Below are 24,067 nucleotides of genomic sequence, written 5' to 3'. Positions count from 1 at the left end.
AAACAGGTTGAGGAGAAATGCACATCCAGTAATCCGTGTTATTGGTAGTGGATTTTAAACTGAGAGTTTTATTGGGCCTTGACTGCTTGGTTTCCAATGGAGTAGTACTTAACCTTAAGAGAAGTAATGGATATTGGTACTAATGGCAAGGTACAAAGGATCACATTAAAAATAATAAATAGCACTTTTATTATTTCACTGACAAAAAAAAAAAAAATCTAAAATCTTTTGATTAATATTTTAAAATTAATTTACATCTGACTACCTGAACTTAAATGATGTTTCTTGACCATTTGCTAATTTAAATATTTTTCTTTTTAACTGGACCTAAGAAAATTAACATGGGGTACTGGACCTCTACTTATTTATTATTCAAACTTTTATACATTGGTCGACAAGGTGTTGAATAATAGAAAACAACTTAATACCCCACTAATTCTTTTGCAAAGTCTGACCTACACTTCCTACCCAAAAAGAATAAAACAAAAATCAGAGCAAATCTTATAATGCTCTTCAACTTTTATTCCTGCCAGGGAGGAGAGAAGACTTTTCCTTTTTCAGGTTTGCCTTCTAACCTGCCCTCAGCTCTCCCACTGCCATTTTACACAATATTTTGTAATGTCTGAGAGGTGAAGTGCACTCTGTTTCCTACCTTACTGTGTATTAATATAAGAGTCTAGAATATGATACATAACTGTGCTTCAGGATGATTGCTCAGGATTAACACTTTTGAAATTTTTTTACCAAGATCCCCAGACAGGCAAAGGGGCAGTGATTTTATTCATTACATTAGTTGTAATAACAATGGCCTTCAAATTCAGTGGCCAGCTCTGGTTGGTTGCTTTTTTTCTGTGCAAGTGATGGCATTGATGTCTGACAGTATCTGTGGTCTACCTTCTCATTGCTAGATGACTGCAGTTGCCATGGCTCTTTTAACCAGTGTAATCCACATGCAACCACAGTATTGCAATCTCAGAATCTCATTTAATATTCATTATAACACACACACACACACACACACACACTAATTTGTCCTTTACACATTTCTTCAGGGTAGGGGGAGGGAGGTGAGCCGGAAATCTACACATTCTGAGATATATGTGTGTGTGTGTGTGTGTGTGTGGGGGGGGGGGGGGGGGGGGGGGGAAATGTCTCACGGTCTCTTTTGCAGATAGAGCCCTACATGTCACTTGCAGTTGTCTACAACTTCATTATTCGCTTGAAGTGTACCTTCAAGCCTTGCATTTTAGGTGCAGCACCGATTATCGAATGTGTACAAATACAGTCTCCTAGGAGAGTTGTATATTGACATGTGGTTAAATTAGTTAATTAAATTTATTGTTGTTATTTTGTTTAGTAATGTTGGATATCCTGGGCTCATTTCCAGGATCAATTTATATTCCTTTGTAACAGTTCTTGTATTTATAAGTTTGTCATATAGTATTTTGTCTTTATCTTGCCGTTAAAGGCTCTTTACAGATTCATAATATGATTGCCATGATAGCGTGTGTAAGTCCTTCAGAACTTGACATGGCTGAGACTCTCAACACACTTCGTTTTGTTGAGAAATCCAAGAAGGTTATGCAGGCGATTGAGATAAATAAGGTTGTCCAACGCCACAAGGTAAATCCATAACAAGTTTTTATTCTGAACTTAATATAATAGAAAATTTCTCACATGAGACATATTCCTAAATGATTTTTATTGTTATGATGGATTGGATATATAGGGGAAGGCAAAGGATGGTGTGTGGCTCGGCATCGAATTGGTTGAGTGTCGTACTACAAATCCACAGTTCTGGCATTCAGTCTCCAGTTCATCATAGGTTTTTTTCTTTTTCTTTTCTATTTTTTCTCCTCTCTCACTTTATTGCTTTTTTTCACCCCAGGAAATGATGTGTATGTATAAAAAAAATGTCAAGTTGCATTATGGTTCAGATTTCATGTTAAATTATGAGTCTTCTTATAACTGTGTGTGTCATTTCAAACATCTTAGGAAGGCAGCTGCATTCCATCTCCAATGGAACGTTCTGGTTGGAGACAGCTTGTAGTAAAGTAGAGAAATTGTAAATGCTGTTAAACTGCAATCCCATTATATATCTAAGTCTGAAGATGTCTGGTTACTTTTATTATTACTAATCAAACAGTGAGAAATCGAGGATCGAATGTAACAATATTATGAAAAGGAAGGTTGCCACTCACCCTTTAGTGGAGATGCTGAGTCGCAGATAGGCACAACAATAAGACTGAAAAAATAAATAAGCTTTCGTCCAACAAGGCTTTTGTCAAACGCACCCACCCACACACCCACCCACACACACACACACACACACACACACACACACACACACACACACACACACACCTGCAGTCTCTGCCAGCTGAAGGTACACTGTTAGCAGCAGCAGCAGTGAATGAAAGGAGTAGCAACAGGGTGGGGGTAAGGAGGAGGCTGGGGCAGGAAGGAGGAGGGGTAGTAGTTTAGGGGGACAATGAAGTGCTGCTGGGGAGTGTGCAGGGACTAGGTGGAGAGAGTATAGTGTAGCTAGGCACAGTTGGGAGGTTAGATGGATGGCAGAAGGAGGTGGTCGGGGGTGGGGGGGACGGGAGAGGTAGTGGAACAGGAGATAAGTAAAAAAATTGAGTGCGTTGGTGGAATGAGAGCTGTGTAATGCTGGATTAAGAAGAGGGTAGGTGCCTGTTGGGTGAGGACTATGACTAATGAAAGTTGGGACCAGGAGGGTTACAAGAACATAGGATATATTGCAGGGAGAGTTCCCACCTGCGCAACTCAGAAAAGTTGATGTTGATGGGAAGGATTGATATGGCACAAGCTATGAAGCAGTCATTGAAGTAAAGGATGTCATGTTGGGCAGCGTGTTCAGCAACAGGGTGGTCCACTTGTTTCGTGGCCACTGTTTGTCGGTGGTCATTCATGTGGATGGACAGCTTGTTGGTTGTCATGCGCACATAAACAGCAGCACAGTGGTTGCAGCTTAGCTTGTAGGTCACATGACTGGTTCCACAGGCAGCCTTGCCTTTGATGGGACAGGTGATGTTTGTGACCGATTGGAGCAGGTGGTGGTGGGAGGGGGAGCAGGTGTTATGTGGGGATGGGCTAGTATGTTGTGTAGGTTCGGTGAATAGTGGAATACCACTGTGAGAGGGGTGGAAAGGATAGTGGGGTGAACATTTCTCATTTCAGGGCATGACGAGAGGTAGTCGGAACACTGGCAGAGGATGTAATTCATTTGCTCCAGTCCCGGACGGTACAGAGCTATGAGGGGAATGCCCCTCTGTGGCTGGACAGTGAGATTTTGGGAGGTGGCGGCCGACTGGAAAGATAAGGCACGGGATATTTGTTTTTGTACAAGGTTGTTTCAGTGAGACATTGTCCTCACCCATCCAGCCCCTTCCCTGTTCCCAACCCAGCACTACAGAGCTCTCATTCCACCAACACGTGCAGTCTTTTTACTTCTGTCCTTTTCTCCCCCCCCCCCCCCCCCCCCCCCCCCCCCCCCCCCACCACACACACACACACACACACACACACACACACACACACACACACACACACACACACACACACTCCCCCCATGCCCTCCATCTAATCTTCCGAGTGCACCTAGCTGCCCTACCATCTCTTCCCCTCATCCCTACGTGCTCCCCAGCAGCACTCCACTGTCTCCTACCCTCCTGTCCCTTGCCCTCTCCATCCCAGCCTCCTCCTTACCCCCACCCAATTGCCACTCCCATCATGCTATACTGTTGCCGCTTGCAGTGTGGCTTCAGTTGCCAGAGACTGCAATTGTGTGTGTGTTGCGTTTGCATTCGTGTGTGTAGTCTATCTTTGACAATGGTCTTGTTGGCCGAAAGTTCATTTGTGACAGTCTTTTTGTTATGCTTTTCTGTGACTCAGCATCTCCGCTTTATTGTTACTAATTGTGCGACAATTAGACATTATTGCAGAAGAACAAATAAACTGTGTACATGATTTACAAATTTACAGACCCATTATTTGTATAATTTATAACATCTGCTGTAGCGTCCAAGAAGTCCAAGGGGTTTCCAGGGTACGAATTTTGAGGGCTCACTCTTCAACAGTGTGTCTGACAGTCAGTGTTTGACAGCCACAGGTGTACTTCGAAGAGATAGTCTCTCCCCATCTGTATCTGTAATTGGCCACCGCATCTCCCGTTGTTGGTCTGGATCCTGTTGAGTTCTGTATGTTCTCTGTGGCAGAGTAAGTTCCCATGTTTTGTTATGGCTTGAAGAAAGCTATGAAGCCATGGTGGAGTAGTGTCATATCATTCTTGTGTGCAATCTTTATGTAGATTGAAGTTATGTTCCACAGGGATGCTAGCTGTTTTCAGTGGGGATGTCTGGAGTAGAGTCTGTTGATTTGGATAGGTGGTATATGCACATAAATTGGTAGCTGCTGGTTGTTGCACATTTTTTTATATTCTCTCAGAAGATTATTCTTTCTTCTCAAGTTAGCTGATGGAATGCAGCTCAGAATACTGGAATGGACGTGGTCACGCCAGTAACAGTCCACAAGAATCTTTACCAATATCTCGATGTGTATTCTGTTATACAATAGCCTTTCAAGTAACTTGTACATCATACGAAGATTTAACTTTTACAAGCTTTTGATGCCAATGGCTCCTTCTTCTGGCAGGAGAGTTGAAGGAGAAGGAAGAGCGATGAACGAAAAGAACCGGAGAGGTTTAGGGAAAGGGGTACAGTTCAGAAAAGTCACCCAGAACCCCAGGTCCTAGGAGATTTATCGCACGGGATGATAAGGACAGACTGATTGTTGGGGACTGCACTGGACAAGATTTGAAAACCTGAGAGCTTAAAGGTGGAAGATGGGGTAATATACAAAACAGACATTACTACGAAAACATTGTGTATGAGTTAATACGAGAGAAAAGCTAAGTGCATTGTATGTAACGGAGCTGGGTTGGGGGGACGGCGAAAGTAGATAAGTCAGAAAATGAAAGATGTAGGAAACTAAAATGTAGTGAAGAAAGGAGTAGTTACTGTGAATAAATGCTGAGATGGAAGGAATTAACGGAAATTAAGGACAGATGGGTGTCGAGAACTGAGGACATGTTGTAGTGCTAGTTCCCACCTGCGGAGGTGTGAGAAACTGGTGTCGGGGGAGAGGAAGGGGGGGGGGGGGGTTATCCAGATGGCATGTGTGGTGAAAAAGGCACCAAGGTCATGACTGCCATGTTGTGCACAGCATGCTCTGCAATAGGATATTGTGTTGGCTGTATACACCCTCTGCCTATGCCCATTCATCCTGACTGATAACTTGGTGGTAGTCATGCCAGTGTAAACGGCAGAACAGTGCTTACGTAACAGTTGGTAAATGACATGTCATTTCACACGTGGGGTCTCCCTTTGATAGTACATGTTTTGCCAGTTACAGGGTTCAAATAGGTGCTGGTAGGAGTGGGCATAGGGCAAGTCTTGCAGTGGGATGGTCACAGGGGTAGGAGACATAGGGTAGGGAGATGGGTGCTAAAGGAGCATAGGGCCTGACAAGGATATTGCGGAGATTGGGCGGGTAATAAAAAGCTATTCTAGGTGTTCTGAGAAAAATCTCAGACAAATGGATCTCATTTCAGGGCATGATTTTAAGAAGTCATGGCCTTGTTGAAGGAACCGGTTGATACATTCAAGACTAGTATGATACTGGTGACTAATTGGATGTGATGACACAGGAAATTGCTTTTGAACTAGGCTGTTGGGATAATTGCGTCCAGCGCAGGCTGAAGTGGGAGTGGTGGTGTATTGCTGTAAAGAGCCTGCATCTGAACAAATACATTTGCCTCAAATGCCAAGGCTGTGTGGGAGAAGAATGTTTGATACGGAAAGGGTAGTAACTGTCAAACTGTAAGGGCTGTTGTTTGTCAGTAGGTTTGATGTGAACGGAAGTGTGGAGCTGGCCTTCGGTGAGGATGATATCAACATAAAAAATGGCACGGGATTGGGAATAGGACCATGTGAAATTTAAGTGGGAGGAGGTATTTTACAGGAATTTTAACAGGTCAGCCTCACCATGAGTCCATACAACAAAGATGTCGATCAGTGTATCTAAACCGAACTGGGGGCTGAAGGCTTATGAATCCCAGGAAAGTCCCCTCCAAGTGACCCATGAAAAAGTTGGCATAGGAAGGAGCCATCCTGGTTTCCATGGCCGGCCGTACCACTGATCTGTTTGTATGTCTGCCTTCAAAGGTGAAATAATTTCTGGTAAGTATGAAGTTGATTAAGGTGAGCAAGAATGGTGTCATAGGCTTGGAATCAGGCGGGCATTGACTGAGGAAATGTTCAACAGCAGACATACCATGTACATGGGGGATGTTGGTATAGAGGGAGGTGGCATCAGTGGTGACAAGCACAGTGTGTGGTGGGAATGGGATGGGTATGGCTTTCAGATGATCTAGGGAAACGAGTGGTATCTTTAATGTAGGAGCGAACTCTTTGTTCCGTGGGTTGTAGGTGTTGATCAACTAAGGCTGATATAAGTTCAGTGGGTACTTTGAAGCCAGCAACTATAGGATGACCAGGACGATTGGGTTTGTGGATCTTAGGAAGAAGGTAAAAGGTGGGGTGCATGGATTTGGGTGGGGTAAGAAGTTTTACGGATTGAGGTGTAAGTCCTTATGAGGGACCTGAGATTTTTAGAAGGGATTGCAGGTCAGTTTGAATCACAGGGGTGGGATCTTTATGGCAGATACTGTATCTAGAGGTGTCATAGGTGGCATAGACCTTCACTAACATACTCTTTCCAGTCAAATACCACAGTGATGGATTCATTGTATGCTATGGAGGATAATGATGGAGTCATCAGATTTAAGGAAATGTAGAGCTTGGAGTTCTGCAGAGGATAGGTTAGGGTCATGGTGAAGGGATCTGAGAAAAGGTTGTGAAGCAATGTTGGATGTGAGGAATTCTTGGAAGGCTAGGTAGGGAGGATGCTGAGGCCACGACTTCCTAAAATCCCGCCCTGAAATGAGATGTTGCCCACCACACCTAGAATAGCTTTTTGTCGCCCTCCACAATATCCTTGTCAGGCCCTATGCTCCTTCTGCACCCATCTCCCTACCGCATGTCACCTACCTCTGTGACCATCCCCACTGCAAGACTTGCCCTATGCACCCTCCTAACAGCACCTATTCCAGACCTGTAACTGGCAAAACATATACTATAAAAGAGACAGCCACCTGTGAAACGACGCGTCATGTACCAACTGTTATGTAAGCACTGTTCGGCCTTTTACGTGGGAGATTTTCTTACAATAAGCAAAATGTCTTCACAGTCAATGGCTACAAAACGTAAACAGAATGAGGCTAATGACAAAAGAATATTGCCCATTTATTTAGCTCTATATGAACTAATTAAGAGTGCCTCAAATAATTAGTTCATATTTGTGATTAGAGTTAGGACTACTGTGATTTATACATATACCTCTGTATTGGCATTAGACAGAGTTTAACAAGCCTAAATGATGAAACAATGCAGTTTGTGAATCTAGCACGAGTTTCATCAGTGTCAATGAAGCTTATAACAAAACATTTCTAATTTGTTTGCGGTAACTGTTGCAAAGTATTGTGATCGAACATTAATATGTAGGAAAACTCTGAAAGAAGGTGAATAATTTAGGAGTAAAGGAGAGCACTGACTGAATAACAGAGGCCTTGAGTTTTCATCAGGTGCACACCAAAGAAAATGAGAACTTGCTAGCTGTCGGAAGAAATCCTTTGACATGCGCGCGCGCATACACACACACACACACACACACACACACACACACACACACACACACAGTAGAGTTCAACGGCTGCTTTGCAATTCACCTTTTCTGAACTATGTAAATGGCTGTTATCCCTGCAACATATACTTTGGTGCAGTTCTCGTCCTGGCCTCATTCTCTGCCCCACTGTTCCCACTTTCTCCAGCCCACAGTTTCCACTTCCTCTGTTCTGTTACTCCCTCTCACTCCACACTTCCACATCATCATATTCATGCACTGCATCTCACTGGCTCCACTAACCATGTATCACACTTGCAGCCTATGCACCTGCCACCTCTTTCTCCTGCATTCCAAGCCTGCACACCTGCTGACTTCCTCCGAGGCACTAGTTCCCCATCCCTAACCCCTCTTCCAGCTTCTTTTCCTTCTGCTCATTCCAAATACACAACCTCCACTCCAGCTTAGTCCACCTGCCAAGCTACAGTCCTAGCACACTTTATGACATACAGCTAAAATCACATTAGGGAAACTTGTAATTTCGAGCTGCGAAATCTTTTGACGAAACAGTTGTCTCCCTGACTACGTAGCTTTATCGTTGTTGTTGTTGTGGTCTTCAGTCCTGAGACTGGTTTGATGCAGCTCTCCATGCTACTCTATCCTGTGCAAGCTTCTTCATCTCCCAGTACCTACTGCAGCCTACATCCTTCTGAATCTGCTTAGTGTATTCATCTCTTGGTCTCCCTCTACGATTTTTACCCTCCATGCTGCCCTCCAATACTAAATTGGTGATCCCTTGATGTCTCAGAACATGTCCTACCAACCGATCCCTTCTTCTAGTCAAGTTGTGCCACAAGCTCCTCTTCTCCCCAGTTCTATTGAATACCTCCTCATTAGTTATGTGGCTTAGCTTTATTAGTACTGGTTTTATTCCTGCAGCAGTCACAAAATAAATTATAGGCTTCTCTGTGCCCACCATGTTAGTCCCCCACATCACACAACTGCCTTGAAATGGCCACCTGCCATAGAATTCCACACAGAGTAATCTTTTACAATTTATTTCGTAGTTTGTATATCCAGTCAGGACCAGTGGCTCTGTTATGTGAGAGCTCCAGCATGCTACCTCTTCATGAACTATGTATCACTGTGTCTACACTCTCTCAATAAACAGAACACGAGTCTGCTTAGCCAAATAATTCATCAGCTGAAAGGCTAAAACAGAACTCTCTCATGTCAACCAGTAACATTCAGTAGTAGCAATTAAAAGCTTGTAAGATAATGAAGAAAGGAAAACACAGCTGAACATGTGGACTGTGTGTCAGAGCAAAAATGAATTCCAGAAAATCAGCAAATTAAATTAGCCAAATGCTATTTTACTGACATGTTTCGGTGATTTGGGTGCATAAATTTTTAGGGTATTAATTAAAAAATGTAGACTAATAGTGCTAATGTATCCTAGGATTTTGGTATTATTCCAGTGTGTTTGGAAACTTGATTGTGAACAATACCAAGTCACAATCTGACAAACGAAGATGTATGAAGGTAACCACCCACAGATAAGTGATGTATGGATTCCTTGATGATTATATAATCACACTAGTTTTCTATCATAGGCTCTGGTGGTTGTAAATATGACAGATGACTTCTGAGGTTAGGAATGGGAAGAAATTGTTGAGAATGGAAGGCAATTAATCTGAGTGGCAGTAGCAAAATGTGGATTACTTCTCAACAACTCCCATTTACAAAGTTCATAAGAACTGGTGCAGCAATAATAGGGTCTAAATTGCGTGTGTATTGATGAAACTGTCAAATTCGTCAGTGTTATGGTATATGAGCTTGTGATTTGCCTTAGGTTTGTGCTGGCAATTGATGTGGTTTGGCAGCTGTCATGTCCATTCAATTCTGAACAGTAATTTCAACGGTAATATGATTTGGTCCTGCAAATTATGGCAATGAAAATTTCTTCCAACACCCTGGCTCAAATTATCTAATGCCAAACATCACCAAACATTAGCTACAGTAGGGTACCACCTCCAGAGAGTTTAATGCTCCTTACAATGCTTTGACGATCAAAGCAATCCTTTGGAGTACCAACTGCTCTGTTTTGATTATTGTAGATTGTCTTTCAACACTATGATCATAACAGGATTAGCATGTGGCACAGACTTGTAGTGAATTTTTCCTTTACTCTTAAAATTAAAACTTCTTTTGGGAACACAAATTTCTGTTTCTGTTTTGACCTACCATGGTGCACCTCACTTAGACACAACTTTCAATGCCTAATCAGCTTTTAGTATCCTATTGACGAGGGTGGTTTGAAAAGCTTTCAGAACAGAATAGAAAAAAAGTTCTTACATCACTGAAACTTTTTTGTTTTGTTTTTCAATGTAGTCTCCTTGTAGATTAATGCGCTTGGTCCAATGGTGTTCCAGTGCCTTGATCCCATCTCGAAAATGAGTTTCCTCCAGGCCTGCAAAATAGTTGTCAACTCCAGCTATCAATTCTTTGTTTGAAGTGAATCTTCGTCCACCAAGAAAAGTTTTCAGTTTTGGGAAGAGTTGGAAGTCTGATGGAGTGATATCAGGTGAATAAGGCGAGTGTGGCAATAATTCATACCTTAGTTCGTGTAATTTTGCCATGTATTGATGGAAGATGACTTTCTTCCTTGCTAAACCTGGCCTTTTTTGCGTATCTTTTTTTGAAATTTGTCTAGGAGGTTAGCATAGTATTCTCCAGTACTTGTTTGCCCAATGGGGAGATAATCTACAAACAGAATACCCTCTGCGTCCCAGAACACCGATACCATGACCTCTCCTGCCGAAGGAATTGTCTGCTTTCTTTGGTGGCGGAGAATGAGCATTTTTCCACTGCTTTGACTGTTGTTTTGTCTCTGGGGTATAGTAGTGCACCCAAGTTTCATCTATGGTTACAAACCAGTGCAAAAAATCTTGTTCATTTCTCCTAAAATGGGCCAAACATTGTTCAGATATGTCCATTCTCATGTGCTTTTGATCCAGTGTCAAGAGTCGCGGCACCCATCTTGCAGATAATTTTTTCATTTCTAATTCTTCAGTTAAAATGTGGTATACTCTTTCAGCTGACATTTGGCAAGCACGAGCAGGATCACACACTTTCAATCGGCGATCCTCCATGATCATTTTCTGCACTTTTGCAATGATTTCTGGAGTAGTGACACATTTGGACCGACCACTGCATGGATCATCATGTAAGCTCTCCTGACCAAATTTAAATTCATTTGTCCACTTGGCAACAGTTGAATATGAAGGAACAGAGTTCCCCAGTGTATTCTGGAAATCGGCATGGATGTCCTTTATCATATCATTCTTTAAGCAGTACTTAATGACTGCTCGAATCCTGATGTTTCCAACTTTGCTAATCACTATGCAGAAACAAAAACAGATCCACGCTCCGCCACAGCTCCCTTCCAAGAGCACTGACCTGGCACGTATTTACAGGCAATAATCCAATGAGTACCACATGAACAACTCGTTGCACTAGTGACGACCTCTCGTGGTGATTCCGAGAACTTTTCAAACCACCCTTGTACTTGTCATTTTAGTTTCACAGAAGGCTATGCCAACATGTTGCCACATGTCTAAAAATCTGACTTACTGGATATCCATTTAGTCTTCACTTTGTTCACAGCACATTGTATGTTTTGTGGTACTGGGTTCCTCGTAGTGTGAGACAAAGTTCAACTTACTTTAGAATACTGGCTGTCAGATATAACTAACTGTTTCATGGTGTGTGAAAAAATTATAACTTGCCATTTTCGATTGTGCAAGGATTAATTTGTAATCTTTGTCTGTATCTGTAAAACGCCCCACTGGTTTAGTCTTTTGTACATCTTCCACAAATTAACACTACAATTCATAGAGATATTGAGCATGTATATGAAGTGCAATTATCGTGTTTTCTTGCTATATGTAGAATAATTTCAAAACAATTATGTACAGGAAATATATCTTATCACCATAAGTGATATATGATAATCTATTTTGTTTGTTCTTTTTTTACAGAATAAAGCCATACCAAATTCATCTGCAATTCGTCCCAGATACCCACTTGCTCTACACAACTATCAGTATAGGTAAGTTTTATTTCTTCATTGCTTTATAACTTTTAAAATGATGTGCTTTCTCTAAGTTTCCGCTGCATTATGCAGTATTGATTATGATAAATAGAATTATGCAGCTTGGTTATTGTGTTATGAAACTAACACAGGGATTTAGCATTAGGCACATATGTGTATAATGATTGTTTAATATTAAGGAGTGTAACAGGTGCGCAAAGAAAGAATATATTTTGTTAAGTGCCAGACTGCAAATTCCAAGCTCTGGGTTTCAATCCCAATTTTCTTCTGAAATTTCTCCTGTGGCATGTTGTTTCTCTGACCCTCAGCAGCAATTTGTAAATGTGCAAAATGCCAAGCTGCATTGTAGTTAGCATAGTTAGCAGTCTGTATGAAATTGTAGGTCTCTCCTATAACTTATTAAGTAATTTCAGAGGTCAGAGGCAAGGGCATACTATCTCTAACAGGACCGTGCCTAACATGGTACTGTAGTGTTCAAACAAATTTCTGGTTTGAAGACAGCTTCACACCTACAGCAAAAATATCCTTGATCAATAAAATGGCAACATACTAACATCCACAACATCTGTCTGAGTGGACCCTTATTTCCCTAGTTGCTCGTGGATCCAAAATAGAGCCTCCGAAATTTTCTTTACCCTCTCCCAGCAGAAAGTGTGGGCTGCTGGAAGGTACAAACACCCAGTTGAACAAGAGGGCTCGTGTAGCCAGTCTTCCTGATTCAGTCTGTTGTAATAGATTGCGTGTTGTTTCGTAGAATGTGTTTCTTATAGTTAAAAGAAATGCCTTTGGGAGTATGCAATAGAAACTGAATTGCACACCTTGAACTACATCAAAGGTGTTGTGTCTTGCAGGGATCTAGTTGACATTCCCGTAAAAGAACTGAAAGCCACTTGATCCCGGGAAGGTGTTGTCGACGTGCAACACATTATGAATGGGTTGGATGGCGATCTCGTAAAATCAGACTCTTTTACCCTTACTTTTAACAGCATCAAACGACCAGAGCATGTGAAAGCAGGATTCCTACTCCTAAGTGTACGACCTTATTACCAAAATCCATTGCGATGTTTTAAATGCCAGCACTTCAGGCACACTAATCTTGGCCATAAAGGAGAAACCGCTTGCGGGAAATGTGGTAAAGCCACCAATGATGGAGTTGTTTGCTCCTCTCCCCCAAAGTGTGTCAACTGCTCTGGGGATCAACCTCTGTGGAGCAGGGACTGCAGAGTTTTTCTTGAGGAACGGAAGATCCATGAGATCAAAACGACAAAGCGCATCCTGTATGGTGATGAAGCCAAGAAGTTATACAAGTCCATGCAGCCACCTACGCAAGTCCATGCAGCCACCCATGTTCACTGCATCCTTTTCTTCCATTCTGAAGCAGGCAGTCGTGAAAACTGACGCCGCTGTCAGCACTATGAATAGGTATATGTGTGGAGATAATGGAAATTGATTAATAATTATTGCTTGAATAACTGGAAAAATTGATTGGAAAGAATAGTTGAAAGAAATTTGGAGGTAATTTATGAATTTATGAACAATCCTGGGCGAACTTTAACTGATACCAATATCAACAGACCTTCAATATCAATACATTCAAGGTCAATATTCATAATTTGCATTATGTACTGCTTCACATTAATTCCATTGTATTCCATCTTGATTGTGACAATGTCGATGGAGGATTGCTCCTCCAGGTGTCGGGTAAATTCTTCTTGTCTGCTCCGAACCTCTTGATGCAAGATCTCAGTGACGAGAGAAAGATGAACAGAGAGGAGTGGACATCTTAAACGTACGAATAAATTTTGATTTTCCTACTAACTTTTTATAACACTTTTAATGTACGGTTGAAATACACATTTTTAACAATGATAGTACGACGAATCCAAGCATACGTCCGTAACCTACCACTTTTCGAAACAAACAGGTGAAGACACAGGAATTAATAAACTGAAGAGTGTATTTCTTATTTTGTTTCATACAGATGTACCAAAAATTATCCTTGACACAAAACGACTCGTTAATTTATCTTTGTCAGGGTCTATAACCCATTCAGTTTACATAGTTTAAAAAAAATTGTTTCAACATAATTGGGCACCCACTGTGCACTGACGTGATATGTAGGTGCACAGTGTCTGAACTTATTTCCCTTTTTGAGTGTTGATAATCCTGGCTGGTATGGGCATAGGAGTTATCCTGAATGGTTATCAATTTATATGGGCATGTCAGCTTCTTTTAACACATACATATATAAGTTTTCTGTCCTAACAAAGTGCTTGCTGTAACTGCATAGTCCCATTGTGGTCAGTCAGCACTGCACAGTGTTTAGCTTGCGAAGCATGCATGCAATGCAACGTCCGCTATCATCCCAGTTCGCACTCACATGTTCAATACAAGGCCAGAGTGTCCATGTCGTGCGTGTACGGTAGCTTTCACTGTAGAAATTTGTGAAGCTTATATTCAGCTGCATGATCCTTTGTGAAATCTTCGATGAGGTGGCAACTGGTTTCCATATCAGTGGCCCGAGGCATTTATTTAACATCGTCGCTCTGACTTATTCAGTGGGGAGAGTACATCTGACATCCGTCGACCAGGTAAGTTCCTTACTGCTTTTACGACATCGTCGAGCACAGAAAATTCATGCCACACAAAGTATTGCCATTTTTAGTTTATCACACGTACAACCACATATTGTTTTATCACACTTACGCTTAACAATTTGCAGCCAGGTTTTGTATGGGTTTGCACTTTGTTTTTGTGCACCGTTCATACAGTTGCATTACGTAAAGTTTCTGTAGTGTCCTTTCCACGTGCTGTACACATAACATGATAAAATACAAATACAATTACAAAATACACTTACCATATTCATTTGCTGACATGCCATTATTGTTGCTTGTACACATTAAAGCCTGTAACATATTATCTCCCCTTTTTATACATAGTGTCACTGCATTTCATTTTGTTTTCATTTTCGTTACATTACTCGATCCCAATTATATAAGTACACATTTTACTCTCATTTAGTTATACATTCTTCATATAACATTTATACAATAATAGATTCTGTTTTCATGTATAGAATAAATTGACATACATTTCATTTCCATTTACAGTGACTTCTTGTGGGAGCATATTTATCATTTCAAAAGAATCAAAGAATTAAACAATAGTAGCTACAATAGACACTACGCACCGCTCAGGTAACTACACATGGCCTTGCCCCTCTAGCATTGTTCGGAAAGGATCTACACACTACAAGGTTCAGGAAACTCCACAGAAAGGCATTTATGTGCTCAGTTACGTCTCGTTAATGGACTTAACTGTGATCTACAGAGCAAGATAGTTTGTTGTTTCTAAGAACAACTCAATTCTGACCTTACCAGTCATATCAGATACTCTTTCAGTGTTTAAAAGTGCAGCTCACTATTTACTTATATAAAGAGTAACCATTTCAAGTGCTAAGGTTTACTGAGTTGTATCATCAATATGCTATCTTACATATAACCCAGCACGAGTGAGGTCGGGTATGTCATACCCGAGGTGTTTTGAAGCGCTGATTATTGAATGTCATTGTTGCCACACAAATCTTGCTGTTACAGTAGCTGGAGGTGACTGAGTGTTGAGTTTATTGTTGTGCCAGGGTTAGAGGGAGATACACGTGTGCAAAGGTGGCTAGGGAACGTCACACATGACCTCGTAGTTGGTGTTACATTTTTGAGCTGTCAGCATATTTATGAGATACATAGTTATATATATTATTCTGTGATTTATTTTTAGACTTTATATTTCTCAGGATGTCTTACAAAGAAAATGAATGTTAGCTACATGAACTACTAGAAGTAGTTTTAGAAAACTGTTCAAATGCTGGTTTCTGTGATTCCAAGAGCTTAGAAGAGATTGACAAAGTTTGTCAAGGAAGTGAAGAAAGTGATTCAGAGCAAGAGGGTATTTTGTATTTTTCGGAAGAGCCAAAATCTGCGTTAGCGGCTCCTAGTCAGTCACCTGAGGCACGTGGGATTTTTTTATACATCCAAAGATGGTATAAAATGGATGAAGGGTTGACCTAGGCAAATTGTTCGTATTTGTTCAGAGATTATTATTACCAATTCCCCAGGTGTAAAAGGTATTAGAAGGTAATATCATTATGTTAATTAATCAAAGTAATTGTAATTATGTTCGAAATTTGCATGAAAAAATGTTACTCATCTCGTTTAATAGACACCACTATTAATAACCCAAGGGGGGGGGGGGGGAACTTAATACACGATTATGCTATCAAAAACTTGTCATCAGACTTCCGGAAACATCATAGCTGGTGTAACAATTTCTCACCTCATTCACACTGGGATAATGATCGTAATACAATGTTTACATAAGTATAACAAACATGCGTATTAAATTTTAAAGCTGTTTGACGCTTCCATGGGTAGTCGACGCTCACAGTAGTTAGGTTTTGAACCCTTGATTATTTAGTAGTTCTCAACCTTAGTTCAGCATCGTAATATGCGACTTAACTGCAACCGTTTTCTTCCTCGCATACTTTCACACCATCACATTCCTATGTATTATAAACTTACAACTATATTTACACACAGTGCGCTCCTTTCTTATGTTTATGCGGTACCTAACACTTTACAAGCATTTATCTTTCTTCACTTTAGGATGTGTCGATGCATCGTTTCCTGGAAGAAAAAACTTAATACTAACTTAAAACTAAATCTTCGTAGACAAGTGTGTAGTTGCTCAGTGGCTACGAATACCTTTTTCATGTATTCAACCATATATTCGTTCACTTCGGTGTGCAGTCATGCTATCACAAAACTTATTTAATGTCATGTGTGCATCTCTATTCACCTTATAAATCTGAAAGATAAAGTGTAGTAGAGGCATGTCGCGACCTCTTATTCGATCTGCCAATCACGCTGTACTCTCTTGTTTACCTTCAGCATGACTTTTCTCATCTATCAAGTATGAATAGTGCGTGCACTTTCAGTATTTAAATTTGTAAATATTATACATATATAGATATATTGTATATTGTAGTGTAGCTTTAGTAAATATCTCGTAGCTTAGCATCCCTTTCCTCTGTATATAATCCTTTAGCTCATCTTTGTGTGTGTGCATTGTGTAAATAGTCATAGATGTAGTATAGACTCACTCTTAATTTTCTATGTCTCTGTTTATTCAATAAGATTTACAAATCTTAGTGCGGGCTGTAGCTCATCAGGTTTTGTTTGGTTTGGGAACTCCAACACCTCCAGCTGTGCCTGTCTGGCCCTCACGCGCTTGTGGTTTGTTGACTAGCTTGCTCCCAACTGCAGGTGCACTGCGTCGCTCTATACCACTGGTGTCACGGCGAGTTGTGTATTGCATTGCACACTACCGTGCATTTTACAGATTCATGTATTTGTGTGCGGCTGGGCTACGCGCAAGGCAAAACGTTGTATTTAGAGTATCGTAGTCTCTAGACACATAAAAGTGAAATTCTTTCTTGTTACAGGCATTCATCTTATCATTTACACATTTGATGTATAAGAAAAGTAATGCAAACAAAAATTTTCCTTATGAACTAACACCATATATTCTGGAATGTGATTTTCCAGCATGCTAAATATAATATTGTTATACATGTATACAACTTAGAGGGTATACAGCCCTTCTTGAGTATATAAATGTTCTGAAGTCTTTGCATGGGTAAAGGCCCTTGTCTATAACTGTGTTCGTGTGCACCAATGTGTATGCTCTCGCGTAGGGGATTTTAGTAATTATGTATGGTCCAGTGTATAGTAGAAATTTGCCACTTACATCGCAGTTTTCCAATTTGTTTGGATTTGGATGTGTTCTAAGTAACACCTTTTGTCCTTTATCAAATTGTTTATATGTTTCAGCTTTCTGTCATAGATTCCTTTCCTACATTTAGCCCAGGTTTTAAGGTTGATTACTGCTTGTCGTATTTTATGCTCCTGTGATAATTCCAGTTAAGGTTGATTACTGCTTGTCGTATTTTATGCTCCTGTGATAATTCCAGTATCCGTACCTTGGGCAAAGGTTGTCTCACTCGTCTACTTGTTTGCAATTGATAATCGTCTCATTTGGTGTAAAGCCAGTTGATTTATGGGGAAGGTTGTTAACAACTTGTAAGAAAGGAGTGACATATTCAATCCACTTGGTATGTTTATGAGGCGTATAGGTCCACACAAACCTGTTGAATTCCTTAAACACCCTTTCTATGGGGGATTCTTCGGGATGAAATTTGGATTCTAAAATGTGTGTGATTTAGTTGGAATCTACAAACCCTTTCCATTTACATCCAACAAAGTATGAGGCATTATCTCTGTTAATGACTTCTGGTTTTCCTACTCTTGCAAAATAATCCTCTTTGATTCGTATTATAATTGAAATGGGTGTAATGTTTTGTACAGAATACTTTAGTCTCCCCTCACCTCTGGGATAGGGTCCAGCCACATCCAACAATACATTTTGTAGAGTTTTTTTTTTTTTTTAACCATAATGGGACGTAGTTGTATCTGTTTGGAGTTGTTAGAATGTATTGCTTTCTGGCAGACAATACACTCTCTTATCAGCTGTAGTACTTTTCTTCTAAAGTTGGGGAAATAACCATATTTACCTATTTTGTCACTGCATTTTGCAGTGCCATAGTGCCCCCAAGTATTGTGTGTGTATAAGGTAAAATCATACACATATTCCTCTGGCAAACATACGTGCCATTGTTCTTGTTCTGGATGGTTCCTATGGTACAGAAGACCTTTGTGAACACTGGACTCGCATTCGGGAGGACGACGGTTCAATCCCGCGTCCGGCCATCCTGATTTAGGTTTTCCGTGATTTCCCTAAATCGCTCCAGGCAAATGCCGGAATGGTTCCTTTGAAAGGGCACGGCCGACTTCCTTCCCTAATCCGATGAGACCCATGACCTCGCTGTTTGGTCTCTTCCCCCCAAACAATCCAATCCAATCCAACCTTTGTGAATAGTGAAAAACCTTTTTAAATTTTCATCGCCATTTTGCACAAGTTTCACTCTTACCTTACTCCGGCGTGTGTCTTCCTGCTGTAATTGCTTCATGTGTTTACACATGTGGACATAGTATGGTCAGAGTGTTTTGTCTTCCATCAACATAGCTCTTATTTCACCTTCCTGCTCTAAAAAATCGTTAAATTCCTTTAAGCCGTGTGGTAATCGAGAAAGAGCATTGGCTATTTTGTTTTGGTTTCCTTTTATGTACACTATTTCAAAATCAAATCTTGAAAATACATACCTCACCTGGCTATCCATCAGTGTAGCAATTTACAAGTTAACAAAAATGATCGGGACCGATGGTCACAGCATAGTTTTGTGTATTTACCATGAAGTAAATATTAAAACTATTTAAGGGACCGTTGGTAACTATAGGTACAAACGGTTGGTAACTATAGATACCAACCACGCACAGGCAGGGTGATGACTCCAGCGAGCAACCAAATGGTGTAAATTGTCCTGAAGATGACCCCATCACGGGTTGAAACTGGTTGGCGGCAAAATAAATAATGCGATTGTGACTGTCATTTTGAATAATTGAACAAACTATTTTGTTTTTGGGATCACAATTAAGTCTATTAATGAGATGTAACTGAGCACATAAATGCATTTCTGTGGAATTTCCACAACACTGTAGTGTGTAGATCCTTCCTGGAGAATGCTAGAGAGACGAGGCCACGAGTGGTGAGTGGTATCTATTGTAGCGACTATTGTTTACTTGTTTGATTCTTTTGAATTGATAAATATGCTCTGAGAAGAAGTCACTGTAAATTGAAATGAAATGTATGTCAATATATGCCATAAATGAAAACAGAATCTATTATTAGATAAATGTTATATGAAGCATGTATAACCAAACGAGAGTAATATCTTGACTGCTGTAATTGGAATTGAGTTATGTAATGAAAATGAAATTTGACAGAATGTACTAAAACCAAATGACAAGTAATGACCCGATATATAAAAAGAGCAGAAAATATGTTTCAGAATATAATGTATATGACTGACAATAATGACATGTCAGCAGATGAATATGATAAGTGTATTTTGTAACTGTATTTGCATTTTATTATTTTATATGTACAGTATGTGGAAAGGGCACTACAGAAACTTTATGTAATGCAACTTTATGAAAGACGCTAAAAAACAAAGATAAAAAATATACAAAACCTGGCTGCAAAGTGTTAAGTGTACGTGTGTTATAACAATATGTGGGAGTGCGTGTGGTAAACAATACTTCGTATAACATGAATTTTCTGTGCTCGACAATGTCGTAAAAGCAGCAAGGAACTTAACTTTGTTGATGGATTTGGGTGTACAGCTGGTCTCCACAGTGAATAAATGAGACCGACAAGGTGAAATAAATTCCCCGTGCGGCTGATTTGGAAACCAGTTGTCACCGCATTGAAGATTTTACAAAGGATCACACATCTGAACAGGAACTTCACGAATTTGTACAGTGAAAGCCACTGTAAACAGAGGACATGGGACACTGTGGCCTCGTACTGGACATGTGGCTATATGTAAACTGAATGAGCTATAAACAAAGACACCACAAAAAGTAAAGTAACGAGTTTTTTGTGGCAAGTAAGAAATACACTCTTCAATTTATTAATTCATGTATCTTAACCCCGTTTCTTTTGGGAAGGGGTAGCGTATGGATGTATGCTTGGATCCGTCGTATCATCGTTGTTAATAATGTATATATTAACCATTGTTTAAAAATATTACAAAAAGTTTTCAGAAAAGGAATATTTATTTGGACAGTTATAAGTTCAACTCTTCTGTTCATAATTTCACTCGCTGCCGAGATCCTGCATCAAGATGTTTGGTGCAGACAAGAATAATTAATGCTGTATCTGGAGGAGTGTTCCTGCATTGACATTGTCACACTCAAGACTAAACACAGTGGAATTAATGTTAAGGTAATGACTCAGACGTGACAGGCAACTATGAACTCAGTTCACTTATACTAAAAATATTGTGCTTCATGTGCTTTAGACAGATTGATAGGTTCAATGGTCGTGGTGATTATTTGGTACCGCACACTACTGGAAGCAACAGTACATAATGCAAATTATGTTTATTGACCTTGAGTGTAATAATATTCAAGCTCTGTTGATATTGGTATCATTTAAAATTCACCCAAGATTGTGAACAGCTTCATAACTTACCTTCAAAAGTTTCTCAACTATTCTTTCCAGCAATTTTTTCCTATTATGCAAGCAATTATTAATCAATTTCCATTTCCTTATCACTATTCAGCAGTCATTCATTGAGACCCTCAGGAAAATAAAAAGGCCAAGGTGATATAATGGTAAGCCTGGACATTGTGTCACTTTTTATGAGTGTGCCCGTACAATTCATGCTGGAACTTTTGGCTGAGCTCTTCAAATGGTTCAAATGGCTTTGAGCGCTATGAGACTTGACTTCTGAGGTCATCAGTCCCCTATAACTTAGAACTACTTAAAGCTAACTAACCTAAGGACATCACACACATCCATGCCCGACGCAGGATTCGAACCTGCGACTGTAGCGGTCGCGCGGTTCCAGTTTGTAGCGCCTAGAACCGCTTGGCCACTCCGGCCACTGCGCTCCTCGACCATGCCTTAACAACAACGTACTTTCTTTACCACAGTGGATATTATGAGTTGGTGGGTGGCACAGCCATGCGATTTCCACTGTTTATGGTTGTCATGAATTATTTCATGGACCACTTCAGGGAGCAAGGTCCAAACTCTGCGAGGTTGCATCCATCTTGGTTCCTTCCTTCGATACAATGACAACATGGTCTTGTGGTGAAAATGTACTGTAGCAGTTTGTCAACCACATGAACAGTGTCCACCCCAATATTACATTTACTGTCGAGTTGGAGAGATATGGCAAGCTTCTGTCACTAGATGTTGTAGTTGCTGGCTTGGTCATACTGTGTACAGTACGGGTCACCCTGTACACAAGGAAGTGGTATGGAACATGTTGGTACACAGGGAAAATATTATTTGTGATGAGAACATCTGAAGTCTGAATTTCTGTGTTTCGATCTCTAGTTCAGAGAAAATGGTTAAGCAGGGGAGAAACTGCTAAAGCTTATAAGTGCCACCAATGAAAGACGCCTAATGAATCAGCAGAAGAGGGCAAGCATTTAGGTAGGTCAGACTATTCACACTGTTGCAAAGCATTTATGAACTATTCATACTGTTGCAAAGCATTTATGACTTACCAAGCAAAGATAACATGAAAATTGTTGGCTGTGGCTCAACGTTGCCCAGAAAACAGGCATAAAATACAGTTTGTAAAAATGAGTGTTTTGTCTGAAACACTATCATACTGGGATTCTTTTATCAAAGTAGTGGCCGACACTAGAATAAACAGCAACAGTTTTGACGGAGACCAGGGGTACACACTTCGTAGTGTATGGGGATGGGCTATGGACATTGAGCCTAAGAAAAGCCGTGGGCTTGACACTTGTAGGGATGCGAGAGAGCAGTTTCAAACATGCTATTGGCTTCTCGCACCTTATGATGTCTCTTGGTACTGTGGCGGGATGGAGCCACTACGAACTGCCCAACTTGCCTTCCCTACAAGTGCCATTCCAGCCCTCTCTGGAAGGTTCCAGATGCTGCCAGTACATCTACATAAACAGAACACTGCGCAAGCTCAGGCAGTCAGTGATTTGAAATCCTGATGATAACAGCGGGGCAGCTATCAAAAGGCTCTAAACTGAGAAGTTCTTACTGACTCACAGCATTGTAAAAAACTCCAAGAACACAGTCTGTCTGTCCGTGTTCTCTACCCCTCTCTCTGTCCGTCTTCTTTTCCCCCCTCTTTTTGTCCATCTGCTCGTTTACCCTCTTTCCATTTACTGCTTCCCCCTCTATGTGCCTGCTCCTTTTGCTTCTGTCCATCTCCTCCTGCCCTTCTCTCTGTCCATCTCCTCCTTTCCCTCTCTCTGTCTAGCTGCTCTTCTCCCTCTCTCTGTCCATCTGCTCTTCCCCCGTTTCTCTGTTCATCTCCATTTTTTTGTGTACATCTCCTCTCCCCTCTCTCTGTCCATCTCTTCTTCCCTTTCTCCTCCCTCTCTGCCTGTTCATCATCTTCTCCCCCATCTCACTGCCTATTTCTTCCTCCCTCTGTCTCCGTCCATCTCATCCTCTCTCCTTTCTCTGTCCATCTACTCCTTCCCCCTTGCTGTCTGTCCACCTCCTTGACCTCCCTTCTCTGTCCCCATTATCACACTACTCCCTGTAGGAGGCCGCTGGTTGTTACCCGCCTACAGGTGGTGTTTTTTTTTATTTCTCCAGATTATAACTAATATCTGTACCAAACTTAATGGAAATATTTCCAGGGGCTTAGCATGAGCTTTTTATCCAAGACATTGCTCACATACCCACATGTCAGCTATATTTCACAAATAGTTAACTTATTTTCCCTGTATTTGTACATATATTTCACTGTATGTCTAGTGAATTTTGGCCTGCAGTTTCATTTTCATGTAGCTCAGTGTTTATGATGTCATATCTCCTGAACTGTGTGCTGTACGGCAATATAATTTTGCAGGTACCTCCAGTGGTATATGTGCCTACTGTCTATGTAATGTGTTGTGAATAGACTTTATTAGTAAAAAAGTAATAAATTAACTCATCATGTATGATGCAGCAGTTTCTCATGCAGCATAGTGTTTATGATGTTGTATCTCCTGAGCTATGTATGGTACAATGATGTATTTATCTCGGGACATTCAGCAGCATATGTGGACTCTGTGTACATAAAGTGTTGCGAATAGAGTTTGTAGCAATGAAGTAATAAATTTAAATGACTTGTGCATGATGCGGTGATTTTGGTTTTACATTCAGAGTTCAGTGAACTTAAGTGTCATATAATGATGCAATTTTTCTGATACATTCAGCGGTATGTGTGAATATTGTCTGCAAAATATGTGTTCCAAACCGTTAATAGTAAATAAGTAATAAATTAAAATGTTATGCTTCATGTGGCAGTTTTATTGCGTGAACTGCAAAACTGTAGTATGCAATAAACTCTTTTCCTTTCATCATTTTGTGGGGGTCTGTGTGTAAAGTTTGTGGTAAGTCTGTAAGTGTTCTCATTCAGAAATACTGGATGACTAGATACGGGTATTCTCGCATTGTGGGACA

The 24,067-nt window shown here is 40.6% G+C and overlaps 1 protein-coding gene across 9 annotated transcripts in view; it reads left to right on the top strand.

Annotated features, from left to right (window-relative positions):
- LOC124614989 (kinesin-like protein Klp61F) overlaps positions 1 to 24,067 on the top strand; it is a 290,420-nt gene that overhangs the window by 166,393 nt on the left and 99,960 nt on the right. For all 9 annotated transcript variants that reach the window (XM_047142998.1, XM_047142997.1, XM_047142989.1 and 6 more), the window contains 2 exons: positions 1,469 to 1,623; positions 11,805 to 11,875. In XM_047142998.1, coding sequence (XP_046998954.1) covers positions 1,469 to 1,623; positions 11,805 to 11,875 — 226 coding nt within the window. The remainder of the gene's footprint in view (positions 1 to 1,468; positions 1,624 to 11,804; positions 11,876 to 24,067) is intronic.

This window comes from Schistocerca americana, chromosome 1 (genome assembly GCF_021461395.2).
Source record: "Schistocerca americana isolate TAMUIC-IGC-003095 chromosome 1, iqSchAmer2.1, whole genome shotgun sequence".
Lineage (NCBI taxonomy): Eukaryota > Metazoa > Arthropoda > Insecta > Orthoptera > Acrididae > Schistocerca > Schistocerca americana.
The sequence above is the reverse complement of the archived record's forward strand: the minus strand, read 5'-3'. Positions and strand labels throughout refer to the sequence as shown.